This window comes from Grus americana, chromosome 3, assembly GCF_028858705.1.
Source record: "Grus americana isolate bGruAme1 chromosome 3, bGruAme1.mat, whole genome shotgun sequence".
NCBI classification, from domain to species: Eukaryota; Metazoa; Chordata; class Aves; order Gruiformes; family Gruidae; genus Grus; species Grus americana.
Window position 1 is genome coordinate 81,722,085 of NC_072854.1, and position 24,176 is coordinate 81,746,260.

The 24,176-nt window shown below is 37.7% G+C and overlaps 1 protein-coding gene across 8 annotated transcripts in view; it reads right to left on the minus strand.

The window, feature by feature from the left end:
* Positions 1–6,297: 6,297 nt before the first annotated feature.
* SIPA1L2 (signal induced proliferation associated 1 like 2) overlaps positions 6,298–24,176 on the minus strand; it is a 224,505-nt gene continuing 206,626 nt past the window's right edge. For 6 of the 8 annotated variants that reach the window (XM_054821154.1, XM_054821160.1, XM_054821153.1 and 3 more), the window contains 5 exons: positions 17,476–17,607; positions 11,213–11,266; positions 10,152–10,275; positions 8,413–8,494; positions 6,298–7,530 (listed from right to left, as the gene is read on the minus strand). In XM_054821154.1, the coding sequence (XP_054677129.1) occupies positions 7,381–7,530; positions 8,413–8,494; positions 10,152–10,275; positions 11,213–11,266; positions 17,476–17,607 (542 nt within the window). In that variant the 3' untranslated portion in view covers positions 6,298–7,380. The remainder of the gene's footprint in view (positions 7,531–8,412; positions 8,495–10,151; positions 10,276–11,212; positions 11,267–17,475; positions 17,608–24,176) is intronic. The other 2 variants (XM_054821158.1, XM_054821159.1) reach the window with 2 other exon arrangements.

Genomic DNA, 24,176 nt, shown 5'->3' on the forward strand with positions numbered 1-24,176 from the left:
GGTTTCCTGTCAGCACAGCTTGGCAATCTCACGCTCATTCACAACACTGACTAAGGGGTTCATGCCATTAACAATAAATGAGCCTTTCCACATCCCTCGAAAAAATGCAGCTTCGGTATTTCTGAGAACTTTCCTAGAGATGAAAAATAACGATTTTTTTTTTCTTTTTTTTTTAATGGAGAGAATTTGTAACATTTCTTGTAAAACATGTGGACGAGTCATTATTACCATACTGTTAGCCATTCACCACAGTGTCGTTTGCTGTCTCCAGGGCTTGACAGAGAACCTGTGGTGCACTCAGGAATTATATGCTGGCCTGTTAAATATGCAAGCCTAGTTATTTCTCTGTTTTTCTCTCGAAGAGGATTATTAAAGCATCTCTATGACATTATAAGAACATTTTAAAAAGATGCTCCTCTGTGCCAGTCTGAAGATTGATTTCACTTTCTCTCCTTAGGTTTCCTTCAGAGTCTCTTCTATTTCATGTTTGGTTTATACAAAAAGTAAAATACAATTTAAAAAATCAGCACCTGAACAACTCTGGGTTGCTCTCTGATAACAAACTAGGACAGACTGGGAAGGAAGCTACTCACACACAGTCTTAGCAAGAACTCACACTTCAAGAATCCAAGAGGATTTTATGCATAATAAGGCTATTTACAGATGATGAAACTCTCCTGTCAGCATCCCTTTAAAGTTTCTCTGTATAAATATCAACAATCTTGCTGGACAATTGGCGAGACGTTTGGAGGCTTACTGCATGCTGTGCTGTGAAGCCATCTAGTTTTAAAGAGCAAATGACTCATTTAATAGATATGGTTCTGTTGAAAGAACATTCTTCAGAGCTTAGTAAGAGGTTTAAACCACATTAACATTAGAAATCAGTGAGCCAAAAAACTGTGGACTACCGAGGTCATGGTTAATAAAGACAGACTTCAGTTTTATTTTCATGTCCTGTTTTTGGCCTAATCACTTGACCTCATTTTTAAACAGGGTCTGGATGTAATTCACCATTCCGCACAAAAAGAGGCTGATTCTTTTTCCCAGTTACACTCTCTTCAGTGATTTCAGTGATACTAAACCTGATTTACACTGGAGGAATTGAATACCTTTGCTGATATTTTTCAAAGAAATCAGCCACCCAGCCCACAAAGCACAGTCCAACCTAGTGGTGCCTTGTGGAGCTTTTCTGGCTAAACGGTACACAGCTGCTGTCGGCTATGGAACACTAAAAGGCACAGGAATGAGCCCAACGCTTGCTTTGTCCTTTGGCAGATTACTCATTCCTCGTTGTCCAAGCTAACATGGACTGGAATTGATGGAACTGCATTTCCCTCATTGGAAACAAGATTGTTTCTGGTCTGTATGCAGACTGAAAGCATGTTGAACAACTTTTTAATAGTAATTAGTGCTTATGTTTAAGATCCCCTACTCATACACAAGCATTTCAGCAAACAGGCTTTGAATTGTTCAAGCACTGAGCCACCCTCAAGTTCCTTTTTAAGCTTCCTGACAGGAGAAGGCGCAGAAAAGAACAAGATAGGGTATTCGTACCTTTAAACTGTATTTCATACAAAATGAGGACATTGAAAGTCTGAAGGACATTTTTGTTTTGTGCTTATGTTTACTGAAACCCCTACTGAGAAAATCAGCTCTTGGCAAAGGAAGGGAAGACCAAAAATGTGGGAGACGTGTGGCAGAAGATAGTCAACCTTGAGCACAAACAGCCTAAAGTTTCACTAGAGCTAGAATATACTTCATGGAGCACTGTTCTTAGACAGAAAGAGAAACATTTCTTGTTGAAAAGAAACGCTGTGTCTTGAGTTTGTGAAAGGAGCATCTATCATCTTGAATAAATGTCTACGTAGAGGGAGAAACATGGCTTTGATGAGAATACAGATATCTCAGGTTTCTACAAAAAATGCTTCAGAAAATATTATCTATCAAAGTTATGCCTGAGCTGAAAGCGAGACTACAGTGTGAGTGGTGAAGAGAACCTAGGGTGGCTAGACTAATATTTACTACTGCACAACCCCAGGGTCACTTATTTATTCTATTAGTAACAGCTTTGGTCACTCAAATAGTCACACACTTTCATCAGCTTCAAAATAGGAAACAAAGATGAAAAGGAGTGAGCTCTAATTCCTTAAATTTGGGTTCAGTATCACCAAGCCTCACTGCTTAGATACTAAGTTACAACTATCCAAGTTCTGCAGACCTTCTCCCAGATTTCCGATCAGGGTTAACTCATGACAAAAGTTTTTCCCAAGGTATTCTCACAATTGCTTTCTGGGTTCCAAACAGCAGATTTACAAAAGATAAACAACTTTAATAAAATAGGAAATTTTCATGTAAGTTCTAGTCTCTGGAGATAGAGTCATCTGTCATCAATAAAAGCACAACTCATATATTGCCCGTGATAACTACTGGTGCACCTCGCACATCCCACTTTGACACAGCATGTTTTTGTCTCTTTATTCCCCATCATCTCTCCTCAGATTTATTTTAAACACCTCCAGCTGATGTCTGGATACAAGGACACCTGCACTGATATCAACAAGCATATTCAATAATTTATTAATTTTTTTATGACATTGGTCAGAAAATGCTCATCTGCTGTTTTTCAGCTTTTGAAATTTAATGACTTGCTATTGCAGAGCAGGAATTAATTAAAAAAAAAAAAAAAAAGAAGATTTATAGCCTTTCTGCAAAACTAACAAATTTGTATTATTCACCTATCAGCCTGTTTGTTACAATGAGGACAAGGTCAATATGACTATTACTAGATTAATTCTGTGATGCTATATAGCAAAGAAGCCTTTAAATATTGATGCTTAGTGGAGGAAAAAGGCTGACATATTGAAAAAAAAAAAATGGAACAAAGGACAAAACACTATTTCCCTAGAGAATCTAATAAAATAAATAGGATTCCAACACTGGTATGTTTGAAACCTTCCAGTGATTTCCAACATGTAAGGTTATGAGCAATTTGGTCTATTCATTTCATTCTCTGGTCCTGCTATGTCCCTGTAAGTTGGTGCAACAGCCAGCGTTGGTGGTGGTCTGTCTGAAAGGAGAATCAAATAAAACCTAAGAAAATATCCTCTGTATGCCCCACTCCTTTTTTCTTTTTTCTTTTTAATTGCTTCCCTGGTGAAGGTTTTGGAAATACACATTCTTGCCTGGTTGCTTTACCCATGACTCAAAAAGTGATTCAGAAAGCTAGCACTTTGGTAAGAAAGACAGTGAGCGACTTCAGAGTCTGCAGAATAGCAAAGATTTAAATTTGCAAGGCTGGATGGAATTGTACCTGCCTCGCTTTCTGTTCTGCAGCCACCGTGGAGAACAACGTAGGAGCGAAGACTGCAAAATGCTTAGGCCCTGCCTCTCTATGGCTTTGTCCGAACCCACACAGACCTGTCCCTGGCTCTCCAGACCTGGGATCTATTGCAGAAATTTTCCTTCTGGCTCACGTGACATTGGATTCTTTTTGAGAGAAAAGCAAGGGAACATGGTGAGGGAGTGAAATAAAGGAAGTGTGAGGAATCAGACAAAAAATACAACCTCTGTGCACAGAGAAAAGAGCTGAGATTAAGATTTATATTCTTGGCAAACTTATTTCCAGGATTGCTAAAGTATACCTTTCCCTCTCAGTTTGCATAATCTGCTCCCAAACACGCAGAAGCAAGCTTTTGTTTGCTTTTGAGTTGAAAGACATTCTTTTTCGTCCAGTCTTTGCTGTAGGAGAGAGAAGCTGGGGTGAAGAATAACTTGTTTTAGCAATAATGAATGGTTCTGATGATTTCAAGTCATACAACACCAATTCCCGAGTTCCACTGACTTTGTTAGGTATTAGAACCAGTCAGCACAGAGTGCTCAAGAAAAGCTGCGACTACACCACAATGCACATAGCAACTCTCTTCTTCTCCAGACTGAAAATTATTTTTCTAAGCAACTGCCCTACAATAAGCTAGTTTATATTACAAATATTTTAAACATTTTTCCCACATAACTGGATTTTGGGCACAAAAAAAGATGAACTAATTTTAGAATTTATATTAAGTAATATGCAGAGGATGTATAAAGCTTCCATATAAAGCTATCACATGCCTAAACCACAATATGACTACACTCTCAGGAACAGAAAAAATACCAAAAATTATCCCTTATGTTTGTAATAGTTGTCTCAGAAAAAAAACACCTATACGTAATAAAATACAGTCTACATTGTGAGAAATGTCGCAGTAAGGTTCCCTTCAAGAAAGATCTACACATATATTAGGGTGCCACTTTTAAGGCAGAAGCAGAGCATTTTGTAATGCTGCCATGATTTGCATTTGTCCCTTTTACAGAAGTAAAGACCGCGTTAGCTCATGAGTTTGGTTTCTGCATCTCAGTACTTCACAGCATGGCCTGCTGTGCTGGGAACACCCTGTTGCCATTTAAAACACTTCCATATTACTGTTTTAATTCAGATCACAAACACATCTTTGAAGTGAATTTCCCAATCTTCCCCACCTACTCTGCTTTGGCTCATATGGATTGGTCGTAGAGCGCAGAGCTGCCAGAGGAAGCTAAGCCAGAGCCCACCTAACATACGATTTCAGGCACTAAAAGGTGTCCAGACATGGGACTGGACAAGAAAGAGCCCAAAAGATCTCCTCCTACTCCCAAAACCTGGGCTAGCAACACTCTAAATTTTCCTAGTGCTCCGCACTAGTCACTTTTGTAGACTTAGCCTTTGCCTCCACGTGTCTAAAATAGGCCTTTTTGTTAGCAAAATGTCTGAGAGGATTATTCTTAAAAAACAGTTAATTAAAATGTTCAATTAAATGTCCTTTACCTAGGCCAAAACTGTATTGTGGTCTCCGATAAATATTGTATGCCCATGTCATTAAAACAGTAACAGCCAGACTAAAAAGTTTTTCCCATGGTGAAAGTTACTCAAGGAAGAACCACGCGCCTCCGACAACAGCTTTTGTCAGCAAAGGGAATAAGAGATTTGTAGACAAAGTTTCCTGTCACTTTTCGAAATAAAATGTTTTCAATTGGATGGGAAAAGAAGAAAGAACAACTGAAAATCCTTTTTGGGCCGGTAGTTATAATAATGCTTGTTTTCAAAAACTGAGAGATAAAGAGCTAAAATGAACATGGGACTATAAACTCTTTACGCAAACCTAACCGCGTCCCTTCAGAACAAGCCACTTCTCAAGTTCATTTCGGTTAGTGCGGCTCTTCAAAGCGGACTAACCAATACTCCCCGAGCCACGGTCACAGGCCACTTGCGCAGGTTGCTCAGCGCTGTTGCTTGGCAAGGTCTCCAGCCAGATGGGGTTGCTAATGACTCCTGTAAGGTCTTTAAATCAGAATCTGGTGTAACACATGACTGCCATGTTTAATTACTCGAAGTTAATGCAGCTTAACGGATATTGTTTGGTATGTAAGAGTCAGAGTTTTTGATGAAAAATACAAAGACAAAATGGTCTTTTTCACGTGAATATAAGGATACCAGAGCCTTGATTCTCTGCCCCTGTGTAACCTCTCCTAAGAGCAGCTGTTCAGAACAATTATCAGAGCAGAGGCAGACATTTGTTCAACTCACAAAACACTTCTTAGCCAATACTCACTAACAATGGATACAGAATTTTACTTGCATTTGTTGAATATATTTTTTAACTATTCAGCAATTTTCGGTAGGTTTGCCTGAATGCATTCAGCTGCTGAAAGGAAACCAGGACACAACCATGACCATGAATTTTTTTTTTTTTATCTCAGAAGGATAACATCAAATGTGCTCATTAGCTTCATTTCATTTTGCAAAACCATACTTTTTTGGAGTAGACTTTAAGCTCAGTACTATACAAAAACCATCTTGGATATGCTAAGACTGCAATAAAATCCTCAATTGCAGGCACAAGAAGATGGCGAGCTATTTGCTGCTGCTATTAATGTAAAATACTATGAGAAAACTAGACCTCTTTTGAAAACTTTCTTTAGGACGTATTTTTGGGTAAAGCAGTTTTTCTCCTAGGTCACTAATCAATGCCTGTGAACAGTCAAACCAGCTTTTGTTCCTTGACCAGTGAAGCTACCTTCTCGGTTGTAGGACAGGAGACACCAAAGCGATCAACTTTGATCGTGTTGACAGTCCCTCGGCAGTAACAAGGAACCACGAGTGCTCTGGGGGGTTGGACTGTCTCTGGATTGGGAACCCAGAGAGCGGGCCGAACACAACCCTGAGCTATTATTATTACCGATGACAGCGGTTATAGACAATACAAGATAAAATAATCCAGGTTTAGATTTTTAACGTTTATTAAAAAAGCAGGATGTATGTTCATTTCAAATTAAACAGTTAAAAATGTTAAAGCATACAAACAAATCAATTGTGTACTAGCAGCATCCGTTTGTTAGAATTTTCTAGAACTCCTCAGTACAGTCTTGGCAAGCTAAAAATATTACAACTTGCAACCAACTGACCTCACCATAGTGCAGATAAAACAAACTTTATAAAAACAACAATTTAAGGTTAAATAAGCTTAAATAAAGGTGTTAAATACAAGACACTTGATCAAAGCTTCTGTACAAAGATAAACAAATTTGGCATTGTACAATTGATTGGCTGGCTCACACCATACATGATTTCAATAGTTAAGCAGTGTAACTGTTTAGCTGAACATCAACTATACAAAAGTAACCGAAGTTGGGAGTGGGCTAACCCCAGTGAGCCATTTACAAGGCATGTGTACTTTTAGAAAATCAGAACACTGTTTATATTCAGGCACCATTTGTTCCTGCAAATAAATAATCTCTAATGTATCTGCATCCAAACTAGTGTTAAACACATCAGTGCTAACATTTTATAAACACAGCTTTGTGACTATTCACTATACCTCCATTCTTATTGCTATGACAATGTGGACTGTGGAAATAAAACTACTGTACATACAAAAAAATAGAGCACCTTTTAAACATTAAAGTATATGTCTGGTTATTCTTTTTATCTTACAATACTGAAGCCCAAGCTAATGTAATTGCTTTAACATCTTCACCAGCGCACCTGAAATGCAGGAACTAAAACCCCAAATATTCCTCTTCAGGCAAGCCCCAGCCAGAGCATCTTCTAAAAATGTCCAAAATGACACTAAGGATTTTTTACATTCATCTGCACACAAACAAATATCTGCTATTCTCTGCTTTCTTCATATGAATTTAAAGACGACTACCACAGCTCTCTCACCTTTTTCAAATGAATAAAGCTGGATAGAGAATGTAGCAGAAACACCTAAAATGGATTGTGAACACAGTGAAATTATTACCCCGCTAATTCAAAAAATACAGCTGTTACATTGCTCAAATAAGTATTTTCCAGGGGCCAAGTCATTCGGATTTTTTGTCTATCGTATTGAAAAACCATTCTGTAAATTTCCTCAGTTGAGCAGCTGCTGTTTGAGACTCCTCCTGAAGTCTCATGTTATCTTGTCTCAGATGCTGTACCTCTGCTTGGAGAACTGCCTTGTCCTGTTTTTCCTGGTTAACAAAGGTACAAGTTGAATAGAGTGAGTCGTCGTGATGACAGCATTTATTTTTGTTGTTAATATTTCTGTGCAAGTCATACAGCTATATTTTGTTGAGCTCCCTAATCCATTCTGACAACTACTAATTGTAAGTTAATTCCCCAAATATGCTCCACGTACTTCTTTCATTCTGAGAAAATATTACAAGCTAAAGAAAAAACTAGATGCTACTTTAATATAAAAATTAAAGGAATTTACTCCATTTAACAAAAATTTCAAGCACTAGAAAGATAAGAAACTTTTAGCTATTACAAATCATGTGCGAGAGCCAATGTCACAAGGATTTGATTTCAAACATACATTAAGGAAGAAAAACGTCTTATTTAAAAATTTTCCCTTACATGATTATTTTCTTACCAAAAGCAGTCTCATTTCTACCAGTCCTGGCATTGTCTCCAGCTCAGAAATTAGACAGCAAATGAGACACAAAGTGAGTCATTGCTACATGATCAAAATACCACAAGGCAACAAGGATGGACAAATCTGGAGTGTGAACTACTTCGCAATAGTGCCCATGTCCATATCCCTAGCCTCTGTTAAATCCAAGGTACCATCAATGGAGATAAAGCACCTCATTCTTTCTGGGGTATGACTGTTGGCAGGACAGCTATTCTGGAGTAAAGACCCGTAAACTAGTTAGCCTTGGGCAGCTTGTTCAGGTAACCATTCCCACAGGACCTTCTGCACCTCAGTGTTTTGATCAACCACTGGGCTCTACCATTCATTAATTACACTGTCTAGTTTAACTGATGTATTTTCTTCAAGCCCTTGACGAACTCTGTGTAAAAATGTAACTATTAAAACTGGAGAGTAATAATATGGCTAGATGTCTTACCTTTCTCAGGTCGGTTTGTAGTTGCCGGAGGATAACTTCTAGCTGGTTTACTTTTCCAGTCAGAGTACTCGGAGCATGTTCCCTGTAAAGTAAACCACTACCTTCACTCTGGGTTAGTTAAAAACATTTTCTCCCCCGGCTTTTGCCAAGTAACACTTTTAGTGATAACAAAGGAAACAAATCAGTTTAGGCACAGGAAAACACAAACAAAACCAGCATCAGCAAAAGACTATTACAGGAATACAAACCCATTGCTGCAATATCTGAAGTACGACGCTGCCTCTCACACAAATCAGGCAGAAATTACAATGATTTTAAGAAGGACTACTTTAGGAATTCTTTGCACATACCTGCACAGTGCAAGTCAAACTTGTTGCTAGACAGTGTGCCCAGCACATTTGTTAACAAGCTGCTTTCTGATAAGGACTGTACTAACCTGAAGCAAGCTGCAGCAGCAATTACTGTAAACCAAAAGAGCTGCTAACAGTTCTTTTGTCTGGTCTGCAGTTGTGTCATTTCCAGTAAAGGATAAACCTATGGCTTTATGGAGGCAAATATTTTGTTTAAAGGTCAAAACATATGAAATATTGCCACAGGTTAATCAAATGTGTGTCTGAAGGAAAATAGTGAGAATAGCTTCTGTTTCCTGTATGGCAACGAGCGCTGTGGGAGACAGTTTCATATACGTTATAGACGAAATCAGCCATGTGAATCATTTTGTCTAGAAGAGAGAAGCTGAAGAGAGAATCGTGATACAAAGCTGAATCAGCTGCTTCATGCAAGTGCACAAATCTGACAGATTTGCCAACGCTAAAAGTGGAACATCTTTAACAGTCTTTTGCAATCCTTACTGATCACTAGGCTGGGGAAAGATGTGGACTTAGAACTCATTACAATAAATGCACTTTACCATGTAAGTAAGTTAATTTGTAGAAAATTGGTTCAAATTAAAATGTGATAGTCTAACAAGCAAGAAGCCTTTTCCCTCCATTTCCTCTTCTTCTGTTCCTGCAGCTGAAGAGCAAAACTAATCAAAGATGTGTTTTTCTTTTAAAGCGTGCTAGTGGACAGATTATACTGCTGAATCTCTGCGTTTTTAACAAGTATAGTCCCTACAGCAGGGAAGACAGTGGGGAAAAAAAAAGAAAGAATAATCTCTCCCAGAACACTGGGAAGAAATTGAAGAATTGGGCAGTCTGGCAGAAAAGTGTCCTGCAGTCCTCAGTTACAGGTTCTCTTGATTAATTTACCTCTGTATAAATGAAAAATTATGGATTTGTAAGTAGAAATAAGTGCAAAATATAGGTAGGACCACCTGTTCCAAGGTCTGAGACATTTGCTTCCGATAAGGTTATTGCATACTACAGCATTGAGCTCCTGTTATCAGTTCTCTTCAAATAAAAACAGAAATAAGTGTAACACAACTTATCATTGTATAGGAGGAATACAGTGAAAAATTTGATTAGCTGAAGCTTTGCACCTAACCAGACTCTGCATTAGAGGCCTATGCCAGTGAGAGAGCTTTGTTTGGCTATACTACAAATTTTCTAGATAGAAGTCCTCACAGGTTGATTCCAAGAAACATCATTTTTCAAAATTAAAGACAAGACATGATTAGTCAAGGCAACAGGTCTGCCATCAAATAGTGAAACAGACATAGAGACAATTTGACATGCAACATTAAGAGAAAATAATTTTTTCCTATTTTTATTAAGAAAGATGCTTTAATTCTGACATACCCAGTAGCTTCAAGAAAATCTTTTCCATCTGTAGGACTCTCATCCAAAGGTAACTCTTGCGCTCCTTCCAAGCCCCGAGCTTGCTGCATATCATTCAAGGTGCAAAAAGATGCTACTCTCTGATCTGCAAAAAAGTAACGTAAGGATGTGTTTAAAGCTGGACATATATACAAAATGAAAGGCTATATTACAGCCATTATCCTGGTTCAGTTAAAGAAATGGATGTAGGTTTCTACATCACAGCTTTGACGATAATCAGCAGATGTAAAGTAAATTCCAACTAGTTGGCTTCCCCACATCTGCATCCAAAGGCAACCCCAAAACAATGTTTTGTGTCTATCAGCAGAGTAAGACAGATTTGTTTGGACCAGTTAATGCTGATATGAACAGTAAATTGGTCTTGATGAAATCTGCAGAAAACCATTTGAGAATTCAGGGCCACAGCCAGTGACAATAATAATTCAGTGAAAAGGTTTGCATTTTCCGGGGACTTAGAGAGCCATCAGATTCCTCAGAAATCTGAACTGTTCATTTTGTACTGTTTTACTGTCTCAAGCATTTGCAGAACCTACTGGTAATCTGCATACTTGAAATAAATTCACACTATTTTTAGCAATTGAGTTTTTCCTTCTGTGTATATATATTACTAAGGCACACGCTCTACATTGGTTTCTACTAGAACATAATCTAACAAGCACAGATGTAATTACCTATGGATATACAGTGTGGTTGCCAAAATACATCAGTCACCACATAATAGAAGTATGCCATGCAGATCATCATTGCACAGAACAGGAGTAAATGATGCATTCATTAGGATTTAATTTGTCTTCTTAAAAAAAAAATCCATATTCTGTGGAGATTGATTTAACTTATATCTGTCAAACAAAATCCATGTCTGTAGGCTTGTATAAATTCTGGCGACATGCCTGTCTTGCCCTTTCTCCCCTTGCTCTACCACCCCACAGGCCCGAAGCTTGCATTATCATGCAAACGTGCAAACATAGGAAATATTAAAGAAAGTTTACAAAAGGCAAAAGTCATCAATCCCAGACCATCACCTAGAAACGGCGTGTGATGACAGAACGGCCCAAATTCTTCATCTGAGTCAAAACCTGGAATAAGATTTAGAATGTTCCTATAAACAAGACAGTCCATCTCCACTGGAGCAGCTGTGGCCCTCACGTACAGCGCACACAGTGGAATACTCCCCGTGCAACTCATGCTGGCTCTCACTCGCAGCCTTGCAACGCCATTTTTACACACCACCACCACCACAGTAAAGCATGAGGCATCATGCCTCGTGTCTCTAATAGTAGTACCCAGTATGGCGACACAGCGTGACAACTTGGCATGATTCATAAAAAGACAACCCTCCAAACTCTAAGCACCCAAACAGTGAATATAGGCCAGATCATTTTAACTAGGAAGGAAATTTTGGTTTAAAAGTTCTACCAAACAAAACTAGGAAATCACTAAAATGCTCTTGAAAGGGATTTTTTAAATGAGTGGTTTTAAGGAATAGCAAAGATTGCCAATTCACTTTACAATATAATGAAGAAAAGTTGCATGTCATATTTTGTCCAATTTTAAAGACCACAGCTCATATTCCCTGCTTTTATTTCTGACTAGTGATGGATCTCAGCAAATATTAACATGACTTTTTCATATGTGCTGACAATAAGGTAAGAATATAATTTAAACACATAATCAATGACATCATGTGCAGATTTGAAACTTATTAAGTTGAATAGAATTACATAGTACAGATAAATTAAAACTAGTTTCCCAACTGAAACGCAGTATGTAGGCCAGAAATGAGACTGGGTAAACAATCAGTTTGAAGTACATATCTAATTATTGATTTCACCTTTATACTGTTCACATTTTCATTACCTCTTGATAGAAGAAAACAAAGCCAGCAAGAAATGTTACACTGTTGCTATTTTTTCTATGGCCAACAATAGGTGACATGTGACATTGTGTCTTGGAGGCAATTCTACTGTAATATAAAAAAATCTGCCTTTTCCTCCCTCTGTCAAGTAAACTTAAAAGAGAATGGCCACTTGTCTGGTTTATTTCATCAGTTGAGAAAATATTTTGTCAGTTTGTTTGTCCCAGCAGTATTTGAGCATCTTTTTCTTGATGGATAAAAGCAGGTGCAAAAACAGGTACATCCAGCTGTTAATGAAATCATATGATGCCACTTTTAAACACAGTATTTTAAAATATTTTGATATTATTTCCACACACAACAAAAATATAAAAACGTGGGCACTTGCAATGAAGTATATAATGTGTGGATTAACTTTTTCTTCCTTGTGTAATCCCTAATGAATTTCAACTCCATGTAATTTAAAAAAAAAATTAACACTTAGAGTAGGAAATTATTTGTTAACCTTTTCTATTTTCCTAGTATAACTTAAACATATTTTTCCAATATTCATATCTTTATAAAATACAAAACCATAGTCTCACATTTGTCAGATGAGGAATCAAGTCTCTACATGGCCACCAATAACCAGAAGTCTCCAATCATATAACATAGTATGTCAATTCCTACTCTTCAAAGAGTAGTTCCTTAATTTTCAAAAGCCAGGTCAGTGTCAAAATCATTTCAACCTGAATTGTAGTGAAGGTTGAACTTGTGCTTCAAAGAGCAAAATTTTCCTGCTGATTTTCGTTTTATTTGTTCTTCACAGAATTGGCTTGACTCTATATTAATCAAAATGAAATCAAAGCTACCTTCATTGACAGATCATTTTTTGAAAGAAAAATCAAGTGTATTTCTGACTATGATGCTGTAGACCTAAGTTCTGCTTCCTCCAAACTACAGGGACAACTCCTATTCAATTCAAGTGATATGTGCATACTAAACAAAAGAAAATACGTGTAAATCTCAAAGCTCTTACTTTTATCTGGGACATCCTTGCCAAATCCCACACAGGACCCAGGGACAGAAGACTATTTGCAAAAATATATTGCTGTTTATATCAAAAATTTAAGCAACAGTTGACTTAGCAAGACCAAAGATGAGATGAAATTCGTTTCTCACTTTAAGGTAATGGAATTGTACAGTTGTAACCACTAAGAATCTGAATCTGGATTTCTATTGTTCTAGCCCACTAACAGGGGCCAGAAAAAACTCCAGACAATTTTGATGTACTGGAGAGCAGAAAAGGCTAAAATGAGTACAGTGCATGAAGCTGCTCTCTCATTATTAAGGCAAAGTCTACCCACAAATGTACAGTGATGTATGCACTGAAGCAAAAACAGTTACACATGCATGCACTAGAAATGACCAAATGTTAACTTAAATATTTTCATTTTTTCTTTTTCTAGCAGTTTAATATACTAATTTGGTTAAAATAATTATCTCTCATGCTGAATGCTTCACTTCTTTCTCATTATGTTATGTGTAGCATTACTTGCATTGAGCTATAAAGGTTTTAAATGGAAGTATTAAAATAATATTAATTATAGTAGCACAGATGTTTCTGCGAAGATAAACTGGCATTAAGAAACACTGCATTCTGACTGGCACTAGTAGACGTTCATAAAAATAACCTGAAAAAAAAAATCAGAAGTTGAAACCACCTATTTTAATGAACTAAATCAGAGACATCAGAGGAACTTTCTTAGCTTGTTAATTCCCACAATATGATTTACCAAACACTAAACAGCTTTTTCTAAGCACAATAAACCCAGTTTAAGGTAGCACAAATAGTACAAAGAAATATTAGTAATAATAACAACAACAACAACAATAATAATAAAAAAGTTTGTGTCAATTTGCTTCTATAATGACAGTAGCAGATATGGACATCTAGAAAGGCTTCTCCTTTTGTTCCCCAAAACATTGACAAGATCTCAAATTAGCCATCAGCAACATAATACACATGTGGAAAGCCAGTCCTTCTTCCCTAACTTGGAGATCTATTGGAAGGATAATACAAAAGAGAATTAAAAAAATACATTCTCTCCATTTCCCTTATTCTTTTCTGAGACTTCTTTGTTCTCCCTTTTTCTAATTCAGCTTTCCAAATTATTCTATAAATTCCCATATCTTCATCTTTACTCAGTTCAACATGTTGCTTGCTTTGTTTTTGCTGCTTTAACTTCTTTTTCACCCCAACTGCCCTCCCTAAAACCCCACTTCTTTTGCTGTACAGTCACATCCAGTTCTATCTATGTTTTTATTGTTTGCTTCAGGGATGGATACAAAAATATTACAACAGCATACTTCTAGCACGTCAGCTGCTCCTGGTTACTGTCTCTCTGCAGCTCCCACCAAAATAAAAGAAGGGAACTGGAAGTAGCCTATCCATGTATGAAAGGAATGGAAGGACACCGCTTGCTACTGACTGCATGCATGCTAAAGATGATCTCTGGCTAAATATCAGAGTCAAAACTATGTCCTGCGATGAAAGGCAGTGTGAAGACTTAAAATAACATTGCACTGTCCTCCAGCTTATGGATGCTGACCCTCAACAGACACAGGTCAAGCAAAACCCCTTACTGATGCAGATCCTGGAGCCTGAGGAGTTAACTCCTGCACAGCTCTCCACTGCACTGTGAAGGCCCATCTTAAGAAAAACAGGATTTTCAGGAAAAGTTTGGGGTAAATATTCAGCTTACCATGAAAGCTCTTGCCAAGCAAAAGCGGTGAAAATTAAATCTTCATAAAATGAAAGCATTACCATCATACTTTAAATTAAAAAATGTCATGATATACTCCACCCTCATGGACCACAGTTTAAAAACTGCTGTTGTACATAAGACTACGGCTTCGGTCGGATAAAAGCTAATACTAATTAATAAACAACCTAGTCAACTGTCCATTTGGAGGGAGAGAGGGGGGAAGTTAAAAATGAGATCACTCTTCTTGTTATATTCGTGAGTAAATTCTGAGTACAGATGACGGTGGCAAAAGTCTTGCTACTATATTTAATTCTTAATCCAATTAATGCCAAGATTTTAAGCACCTAATAAGGCTATATTTAACATTAATCAAGATAAAATTGCATTTTAAGACAGACAGATGAAAGATTGTGAGGCCCATATTATGGATGTTGAACTGATCAAAATATGTAAGTTGTCAACATACAATCTAGAGATCACAGGGGAAAAACTCTGACCTTGGAAACAGATTGGTAATTCTAAAACTGGTATTAAGAAAAGGCCTTGTACAAAGAAAAATCTAAAATTAAGTCTTGTATCTAGGTTATAGAAGAGAATACAACTTTGAAATATCAGGTTGGCAAAGCCAAACTTGAGAATAACTCTAACATGAATTTCTTAAATCACTATTAAACAAGTCTTATCCATTTTGTGATCTTTTTCATTGAAGGTTTTGGAGGGGGGTGGGGGTGGTGGTATTTGTTTTGGGTTTTTTTGAGACAGTCCTATATGAAATGTGGAAAATGGCGTCTGCTAATTCATATCCAACACATTCCTTCCCAGTGATTTTTTTGACATGCCTGTCAGTTATTCTATTAAAAATTACTTTCAAATTGCAAGACATAGGATAGAGAAAGTTGAACAAGGGCTTAAAAACTCCATTCCTTGTAAAAAAAAATCAAATCGTAGTACTATGAATTTGGTCAAAACATTTTATAAATCATCTAACATGTAAACAGATGTCTCTCTTGTGGAGTCCTAAACAGAATAGAATTACATTCCTTCATATAAAACTAGCTTATTATTTACTACCCAAATTCTTACAATAATTCAAAAAAACCCCAGTAAAATCAGTTTCCATCTTGCGACTCAGACCATCAGTTCTTCAGCTTCATCTACAGATACACCTAAGATTTTTGCAATTAAAACCCAACAAGTGAATACTCCTCCTCCTATGGACAGGGCACCGTGGATAGCTATGTTGTCCTGCCTCTCTCTCTCAAATTCAAATGGTAATTACATTCACATAATTTACCAAAGTGAAATTATTTTCATCACAATATTAAGTAGTAAAAATAATGAAAATCTATTAAAGTTTTCAAAGAAAGCTAACAATATAGGAGCATCACTGGTACAGAATGACCTTCTAGTCAGCTGAACTCAAAATTTTTATTAGCATTTAAAAATATTCTATAAGTATAGAGTTAGTAATTTATTGATCCAAATCTATTTTCCATTAAGACATCAATAACAAATGGCAGGATGTTCCCTGAGCGATCAAACATAGAAATGCATGGGAACAGCAGTAAGACTCGCAGCGTCACAGTACTTCCTGCCAGCTACAACAGGCGTGTTTGAGTAGTACTGAACAGAAACGAATGCACATACAGTTAATCAGGTTAAGAAACAATACAGTGCTTTAGATTGTTAAGCATCACTGCTGGTTTGGGTTTTTAACAATGCCATTTAAATTATTATAGTAAGTAGTTCTGAAGAGCTTTTGATCAAATTGAAATTTAATCACTTCACACTTAGGGAAGGAATTGGGTATCAGAAAACAGATTCCCATGTTTGCTTTTAGTTAAAAAAACAGAAGAACGTCTCATCGCTAACTTCACAACCAGTTCTCCTCATAAAGTTAAGACCTGTATCTTATATGATGACAACTGCGGTAATGTCCTTATTCACAGATACCTCTGACTTCCCATACATTCACTAATGAGAGTAACACCAGTTAAGAAATGTCAGAAATTTTAGGACAGCACATGACTTAACCAAAACACCCCTCAGAAACAACAAAACACAAACATCCAACTGTATATATTCATATATACACTCAAACCAACATCCACCTTTCTGTGTTTATACATTATGTGTAGGTTTAGCTCTCCGAGAGGTAAATGAGGTTTTTTTTCTTGCTTAATTTGGTCTAATTATAATTTAATAACACAAACCTGGTCTGTATCCTGCACTTCAAGTTCTGCTACAATGTACATTTTTGCTGTTTTTCAAGGGCTTATTATGAAAACCAAGAGGGACTGCAACATCATTTGCACTACACATACAAGTTTATAAACACAACACAATAAACTCAGGGAAGCGTTACTCCCAGTTTCATCTTAAACATCGCACTTTAATGCTTTGAATCTCTCCTTGAAAGCACCTGATTTTTCCAATTTATTACGGAAGGCACTTAGGCCCCTAAGTGGATGAATTGTATCTAAGATAGATACTGAAAGAATCATGAATACCCCAACCTTTCAGTGACAATCTTCCCCACTGAGATGTGATACTGCCAAAAGAACTAAAGGGCTATGGAGGCAAACACCGGATTTTTGAAATTCAAAATGTGGCTATACAATATATATTTTCTAAATAAAGTTTGTGCACTGAACATTGATCTTTATTCAAATTTTCCTGTTACCTTCAAACGCTCGTGCAGCATCTACCAGGTGAGACCAGTCTAGCCCTGTGGCAGTGTCTGGCAGGGGCATCAGGCCAGGATCATTGAATTTGGCTTTATCAGATAAGGACCCATCTGAGAACCAGAATTCATCTAAACAATAAACACAATAATTAGTCTTCCTATAACAGTGATGTACAATTAATTCTGAAGCTATTATAATGAACTGCAAAAACCTATAAGCAAAGAGTGCTTATCTTAATTTCTCTTGTTTCTGTCTTTTCCTGTTCAATACTCAGTATGGGTGGAATACTTTTTAAACTTCAGCAGAATAGGATGGGAAGGGTTTCTAAAGGTTTTTTTGTGCCACTTTGCACACGATGTGTTCTTCGCATTTTCATGTGAATGCTTTGTGAGTAGGCAGCATCCATTCTTAAAGCATACCATATTAAACCTGAGCACTGAGCAGAAAAGTTGCTAGATACATACAGTTATATTTTTAAGGCAGCTGGAAAACAACATACAAGATATTTACATGCAGAGTTTTATTCTGAAACTTAAATATTTCAGTTCCAGAAGCAATTTAAAAAATATCACCTGCTTTTCTTTTAATGCATTTGTAAATTCTAGCCTATATCCAAAACTCACTTTCACATTGAAATCACTACCTTATTAGTTTAATATTTGTAGCTGTATATCCAAGCACATGACTTGTGTGTTGATCTCTAAGCTCCGCAGTGAGCATAGAGTAACATATTTACTGTAGATAGATTGTATGTTAATTGATATGTATACACTATAAAGTTAGTTCAAACACAGCTTTCAGTTATGCAGTCTTTTAGAAAGGTACCATGAACATACATCTTAGTAGAGGAGACGCTAATTTTCATTACCATCTTAAATAGTTTTAAATTTTCCTTATCTATCACAGCAATCTTCACTCTGATCGATGTAAATACATTAAAATCAATACTGCTGAATAAGCACACAGATATTCTTAAAACTGAACATAAAACAAATACATTATTTTGAATCACATTTCATCTTAACCATAAAGCTAGTGATACAATATTGTACTTTTATTAAATAGTATAGTCAGGAAAAAAGAAATTTTTCTTCAGATGAATCTACTTGTATTAAACAAAAAAGGTCAAAATAGCGATTTTTTTTTTTCCCCCTCAAATTTATTTCAGAAGGAAACTTCCATCTAGTTATTCCAGTGATTCAGACTACAATTATTTATGAGGAATATTTTTTCCAGCAAAACACCAAACACAAAAATCAATGAAGGAAAAAATGCACACATACAAGTGGAAGATACATTACAGTGTAAGAAAATGACATGTTGTCATTGTCCTGCTACTAATGAAAAAGAATAGCTAAGTCTATTTGAATTAAAGATTTATGAACTAAAATTCCAAAAGCAGTAGCCTGTTACAGAGCATTCTACTGCACGAAGCAACGATTAGAGCATATAATATTCTTTGCAGAAAGCTTGCTTTTTAAAAAAAAAAAAATCAGGAGAATGAAGGAAGTTTGCAATCCTGTCAAAAATTAGGAGTCCTGCAAATTAAAAATAATGCAGAAGATGTAGAAATCCTGTTTACGGTGGAATTTATCTTGTTCTACAACTTACATGAAAGATGCAATATTGTTATATTACCATTGGAAGTGGTGTGACAAACCTCTGCAGAAATATCTTTCTCAATACCCACTCTTAGAATGCAAAAGTGGATGTTGTATGAAATGGAAAATGTAATATACAAATATATTCTACTCATACATCTGTACTAAGATTTTATTTTCAGTTCCTTATAAACATACATAAAATGTTATCTAAGGTTACCTTGGTGTACAAATACACTGGAAGCACAACAGAGCAGTCTCTGAAGTTTTGTATATGATCTGGGAATTATAAGAACCTTATTTATGCAAGTACAAATGGTTTATACGTCCCTGTTGTGGAAAATAGACAGAATGCCTTATTTGAAAGGCCGGCAAGTCAGCTTTTGGTTCTAGACCAGCAGGCAGGCCCTAAGGGACAGCCCTTGCTTTTGTGTGATCAGCCTACAGAAGCTGATTGTGAAACCTGTCAGGAAGATGCCTGTTCCCAGTGCGATTCTGCTGGCTTTCCAAATTAAAGTGTAGGAGTGATATATTCACCAGTAGTCATCCTTCATTATGTGTTGTCTTTGTGAGAACCTCAGTTCACCTTAGGGTGGATCCTATTCAGTCCTGCATAAGCCCTGACAGAGCAACTCAACTGCAAAAAGCCTGCCAGAGAGTAGAGATTTGAATATTGATAGCTCCGAAAATGCAACTGCTCATGCTGATGGCTGAAATTATAAGCGGAATAACTGAACAGGCATGAGTATGGCACCACAGAATAATTCATTTTCAAGATGTACATTATGTGTTCTTGTGCAATGATGGGGGAGCGGGTGCAGAGGAAAAAGAAAAAAAAAAGGAAAAAAAAAAAAAGAGAGCTCTAATGAGAGAGTCCTCTTTGTGCCTTTGAATTTCAGAGAATATTGTTTGTATTTCAGGAATGCTCTGGGTGAGATGAATTATTTCTAGCCTCCTGTATTTGTATTCCTTCCCTGCTCCTCTTACCTCCCTGTTGACTCCACTTTTTCTCTATATGACTGCCCCATTAGCAGCTGTAGGATGCCTGTTCTCTTCCTTTTTGTTTTATGCACAGGTGGCAAGTTACACTTGAGCATGCCTGCCTCTGCTTGTCCAGAATGATATGCCTAATCTCGTAGCCCACTATCTTCATTGCCCACGAGACTGATTTTGAAGTGTGTTGGGTTTGCATGGCAAGGTTTTGGTAGCGGGGGGGCTACAGGGGTGGCTTCTGTGAGAAGCTGCTAGAAGCTCCCCCTGTGTCTGATAGAGCCAATGCCAGCCGGCTCTAAGACGGGCCCGCCGCTGGCCAAGGCCAAGCCAATCAGCGCCTCTGTGATAACATATTTAAGAAGAAGAAAAACACTTAGAGAGAGAGAGCTTTTGCAGCCAGAGAGAGGAGTGAGAAGATGTAAGAAACTCTGCAGACACCAAGGTCAGTGCAGAAGGAGGGGGAGGAGGAGCTCCAGGCGCCGGAGCAGAGATCCCCCTGCAGCCCGTGGTGAAGGCCATGGTGAAGCAGGCTGTCCCCCTGCAGCCCATGGAGGAAGGATGAGGGGGTGTAGCGATTCCACCTGCAGCCCATGGAGGACCCCACGCCGGAGCAGGTGGAGGCACCTGAAGGAGGCTGCGGCCCGTGGGAAGCCCACGCTGGAGAAAGTTCCAGGCCGGACCGGTGGACCCGTGAAGAGGGGAGCCCACGCCAGGGCAGGTTTGCTGGCAGGACTTGTGACCTTGTGGGGGACCCCACGCTGGAGCAGTTTGCTCCTGAAGGTCTGCACCCCGTGAGAGGGACTCCATGCTGGAGCAGGGGAACGATGAGAGGAGTCCTCCCCCTGAGGATGAAGAGGCAGCAGAAAGAAGATGGGAGGGGTGGGGGGAAGTGTTTTAAGAGTTGATGTTATTTTCTCATTCCTCTACTCTGTTTTGCCTAGTAATAAATGAGATGAATTCCCTCTCTAAGTTTGGTCTGTTTTGCTCGTGACAACAATTAGTGAGTGATCTCTCCCTGTCCTTATCTCGACCTGCAAGCATTTCGTTATGCCTTTTCTCCCCTGTCTAGTGAATGAGGGGAGTGAGAGAGCGGCTCTGGTGGGCACCTGGCCTCCAGCCAGGGTCAACCCACCACATGAAGCAACACAGATTTATCCCTTATTTCCTTTAAGGAAACAATTTAAGTGTTATCTTTCAGTTTTAAAGATTATTTTATTTGCTGTACTCCTTTTGGCACAAAATCATTGATCTTGTGGTTTCTGGTCACAGAAGGAAGTTTTGTCACTTCCTACCCTTAGGAATTGTCTTTATTTTTATTACTGATATATGAAAGTATGAAGCATTTTGAAGAGTCCTTATTTTCACCAGAATTATATGGTCAGTTCAATTTCCAACAGAGCTGCTGATATTGACTGTCCTTGGTCTCACATACCTCTGTATTCAAAGAGTAACTAGTTATACAGAAAGAAGAAAGATTCACCTGACTTAACCTTTTTTACTTCCAAGACAAGTATCCTGCTTCAGTTGGAAATGCTACTTTTATGCAGAGACTGTAGATCATGAAAAAGTAAGTACTCCTTACTTACTGTGCTCAAACTAGGCATGTCATTTAACAAGTAGATTATCTCAGAAGATGCTACAGCTGAAGGAACATATCAAATCATATGCAGACCTAAATCCCAGTGTCTGCTTCCTGTTCTTCTTTCCTGCAATCAAGCACTTACAGCTCTGTGGTCCTCTTAAACAGCAGCTTCTGCCTGCTGAACCCTTCTCTTCTTCAGTATTACCTAGGGTTGCCCCAATGTCTCCCTTCAAAGATGTCAGCCTCCAAGTAGCCTTTCTCATGGACATATGTTCACATTACTGTTAGACTACTGGACACGTGCTCCCAGTAACTACTTTTCCCTTCCTTTTTGTTACTGAAGATAGTTTCATGTTCTGGTATGGTGGATTATTCACTGTGTGAGAGTCTGTAACAGACAACATATATACTCCTTTGGTTGCATGAATTATTTAATCAACAGCCTTTATTTGCTTACTGAAAAACTGATTTCCAAATTGTGCATGTTGTACATCATCAATACACAGTGATGCTCTTCCATTTTAATACTGCTTCTTATCAATGAGGTTAGTTTTGGATTGAAGCTAACACTGGTAGTAAGCCAGTTTTAAGACAGACTTGCATCTAATAACATAGTTGCAGATATATCAGCTGCACTTCTGGCAGCCTTTTCCCTATAGCATGCCTAATCTGAGAAATTTCAGAATTTGTTAGTGTATCTATGACCCTCTTCACTGCAAGTATCCTACACCTTGCTCCTTTCCTCACAGCATAGGAACGTCATGCCATTGTATCACTTTGGGCATTTTTCTTTCCCCTTTCTTTTTGCGTTTCATAATAGGAGTGGACCACGGTGCCTGCAATGTCAGACAGACTGCCTCCATGTGTCCTCCTGGGTTTCCAACTTGTGTTAGTATGCTAGTTCTGTACCAGTGGTTCTCATTGTTTTCATTTTTTCCCTGCTGCCAGGAATTTGCAAGATGGGGACAGATTTGTACCTGCAACCATGTATGGCATGCTAGAATCACTCAAGGTGAACAGCACTGCCTCACTTAAGGAATCTTTAATGTCCCCAAGGTAAAATTCCAGAGTTCTCAGCTACATGAGTTCTGCTTTCTGGTTTAAGTTAAAAATCAGATAAAATGAAATATATCTTTCTACATTTGTGTACTGTGTGCAGTCAACAGCACTCAACAACTGTCAGAGCTTGCATTTTAGGCTTTACTGAAAGCAGCTCTTTTTTCACTTCACTTCACTTCCCCCAGTGATAAAATAGTAAAAAAAATAATCCTATAGTTTCATTTTCTCATCTCCTTCCTGCAGTCAACATCGCACACAGTTGAAGTTTCTGTTTCCATATTTGCATCGTCATTCTGTCTGGTAATTCTGATTTCCCAGTAAACTGAAACCCTCCAGGTTGCCTGTTATGCTTTGGTTTTGGTACTGCCTTGCCTACCTATTAATCACACTCTTTCCTTCCTAGAGGGCTGTCACAAGACTTGGTGCTGCCACAATATTTCATGTACCACATGCAGGGTAGTAATATGCAAGGACGTATCTTTCTAAAATGAATTCCAGCCAAAACCACACTATTTCCACTGATTTCTGTAAACATTTAATATTTATAAAATTAAAATGTTTTAAGATCACAACCATATGCATTTAACAAAAGACATTACTATAACAGCTAAGAATCCTGATATCTGAAACTACAACCTCAAGCTAAAATTATAAATGAAATAGAAACTTCTCACATCACCACTGCTACAGAATGTAAATACCTGCTATGCACTGATTACAAAAACCTTCCTAAAAAGAGTCAAAGTTAGTTTCTTACACAGACATACTGACTAACCTTATTCTGAAAGCAAAGGTGGGCAAGTCATGATGTGTTTGTTTTCAGAGTGCAATTACAGATATCCAATTAAATCTTCCCTGGAACAACCATCATGAAAGATCCTATATTGCTGGCATTGAAAGGCACTTTTATAATACAAAACCAGAAGCAGAAAATAGAGGTTGTATATGAAAATAGCATGAACTACCTTGGCTATCAACAATCAGCTTCATTTTGACTGACAGGACACTAGTTTCATGGTTTTTCCCAGCTATGCGTATAAATAACCTTCTGCATCTAAGAAGCAGCAAGAATGGAAAATAAGGCGTCTAAGATAGAACTAATACAGAAACCACTAACATTTCACTGCTGGAGGAGCAGTATACAGCTTGAGTGTACACCATTAATGGCCTTGTGTCAATCTCCAGAATAAAAGCACGCTGAAGGTTTGATGCTGTTGCATGTCCACCTTTACAAGAAATGGCTCTAAAAACTCAGGCCTAACATAGTAAAAGAAAAAAAATACAATCAGGATGCCTGATTATATACATAGCTCCTTCATAGACTACAAAATGTAGTGTATAAGTCTCAAATGAAACAAAGTGGGTCTTCATTCTCTATCAGTAAAAGCAAAGGATCTTTTCAAATTAAATTCATAGTAAAAAAAGTTTCACTGATAGAAGAATATTTTTAGAATGGCAAAAG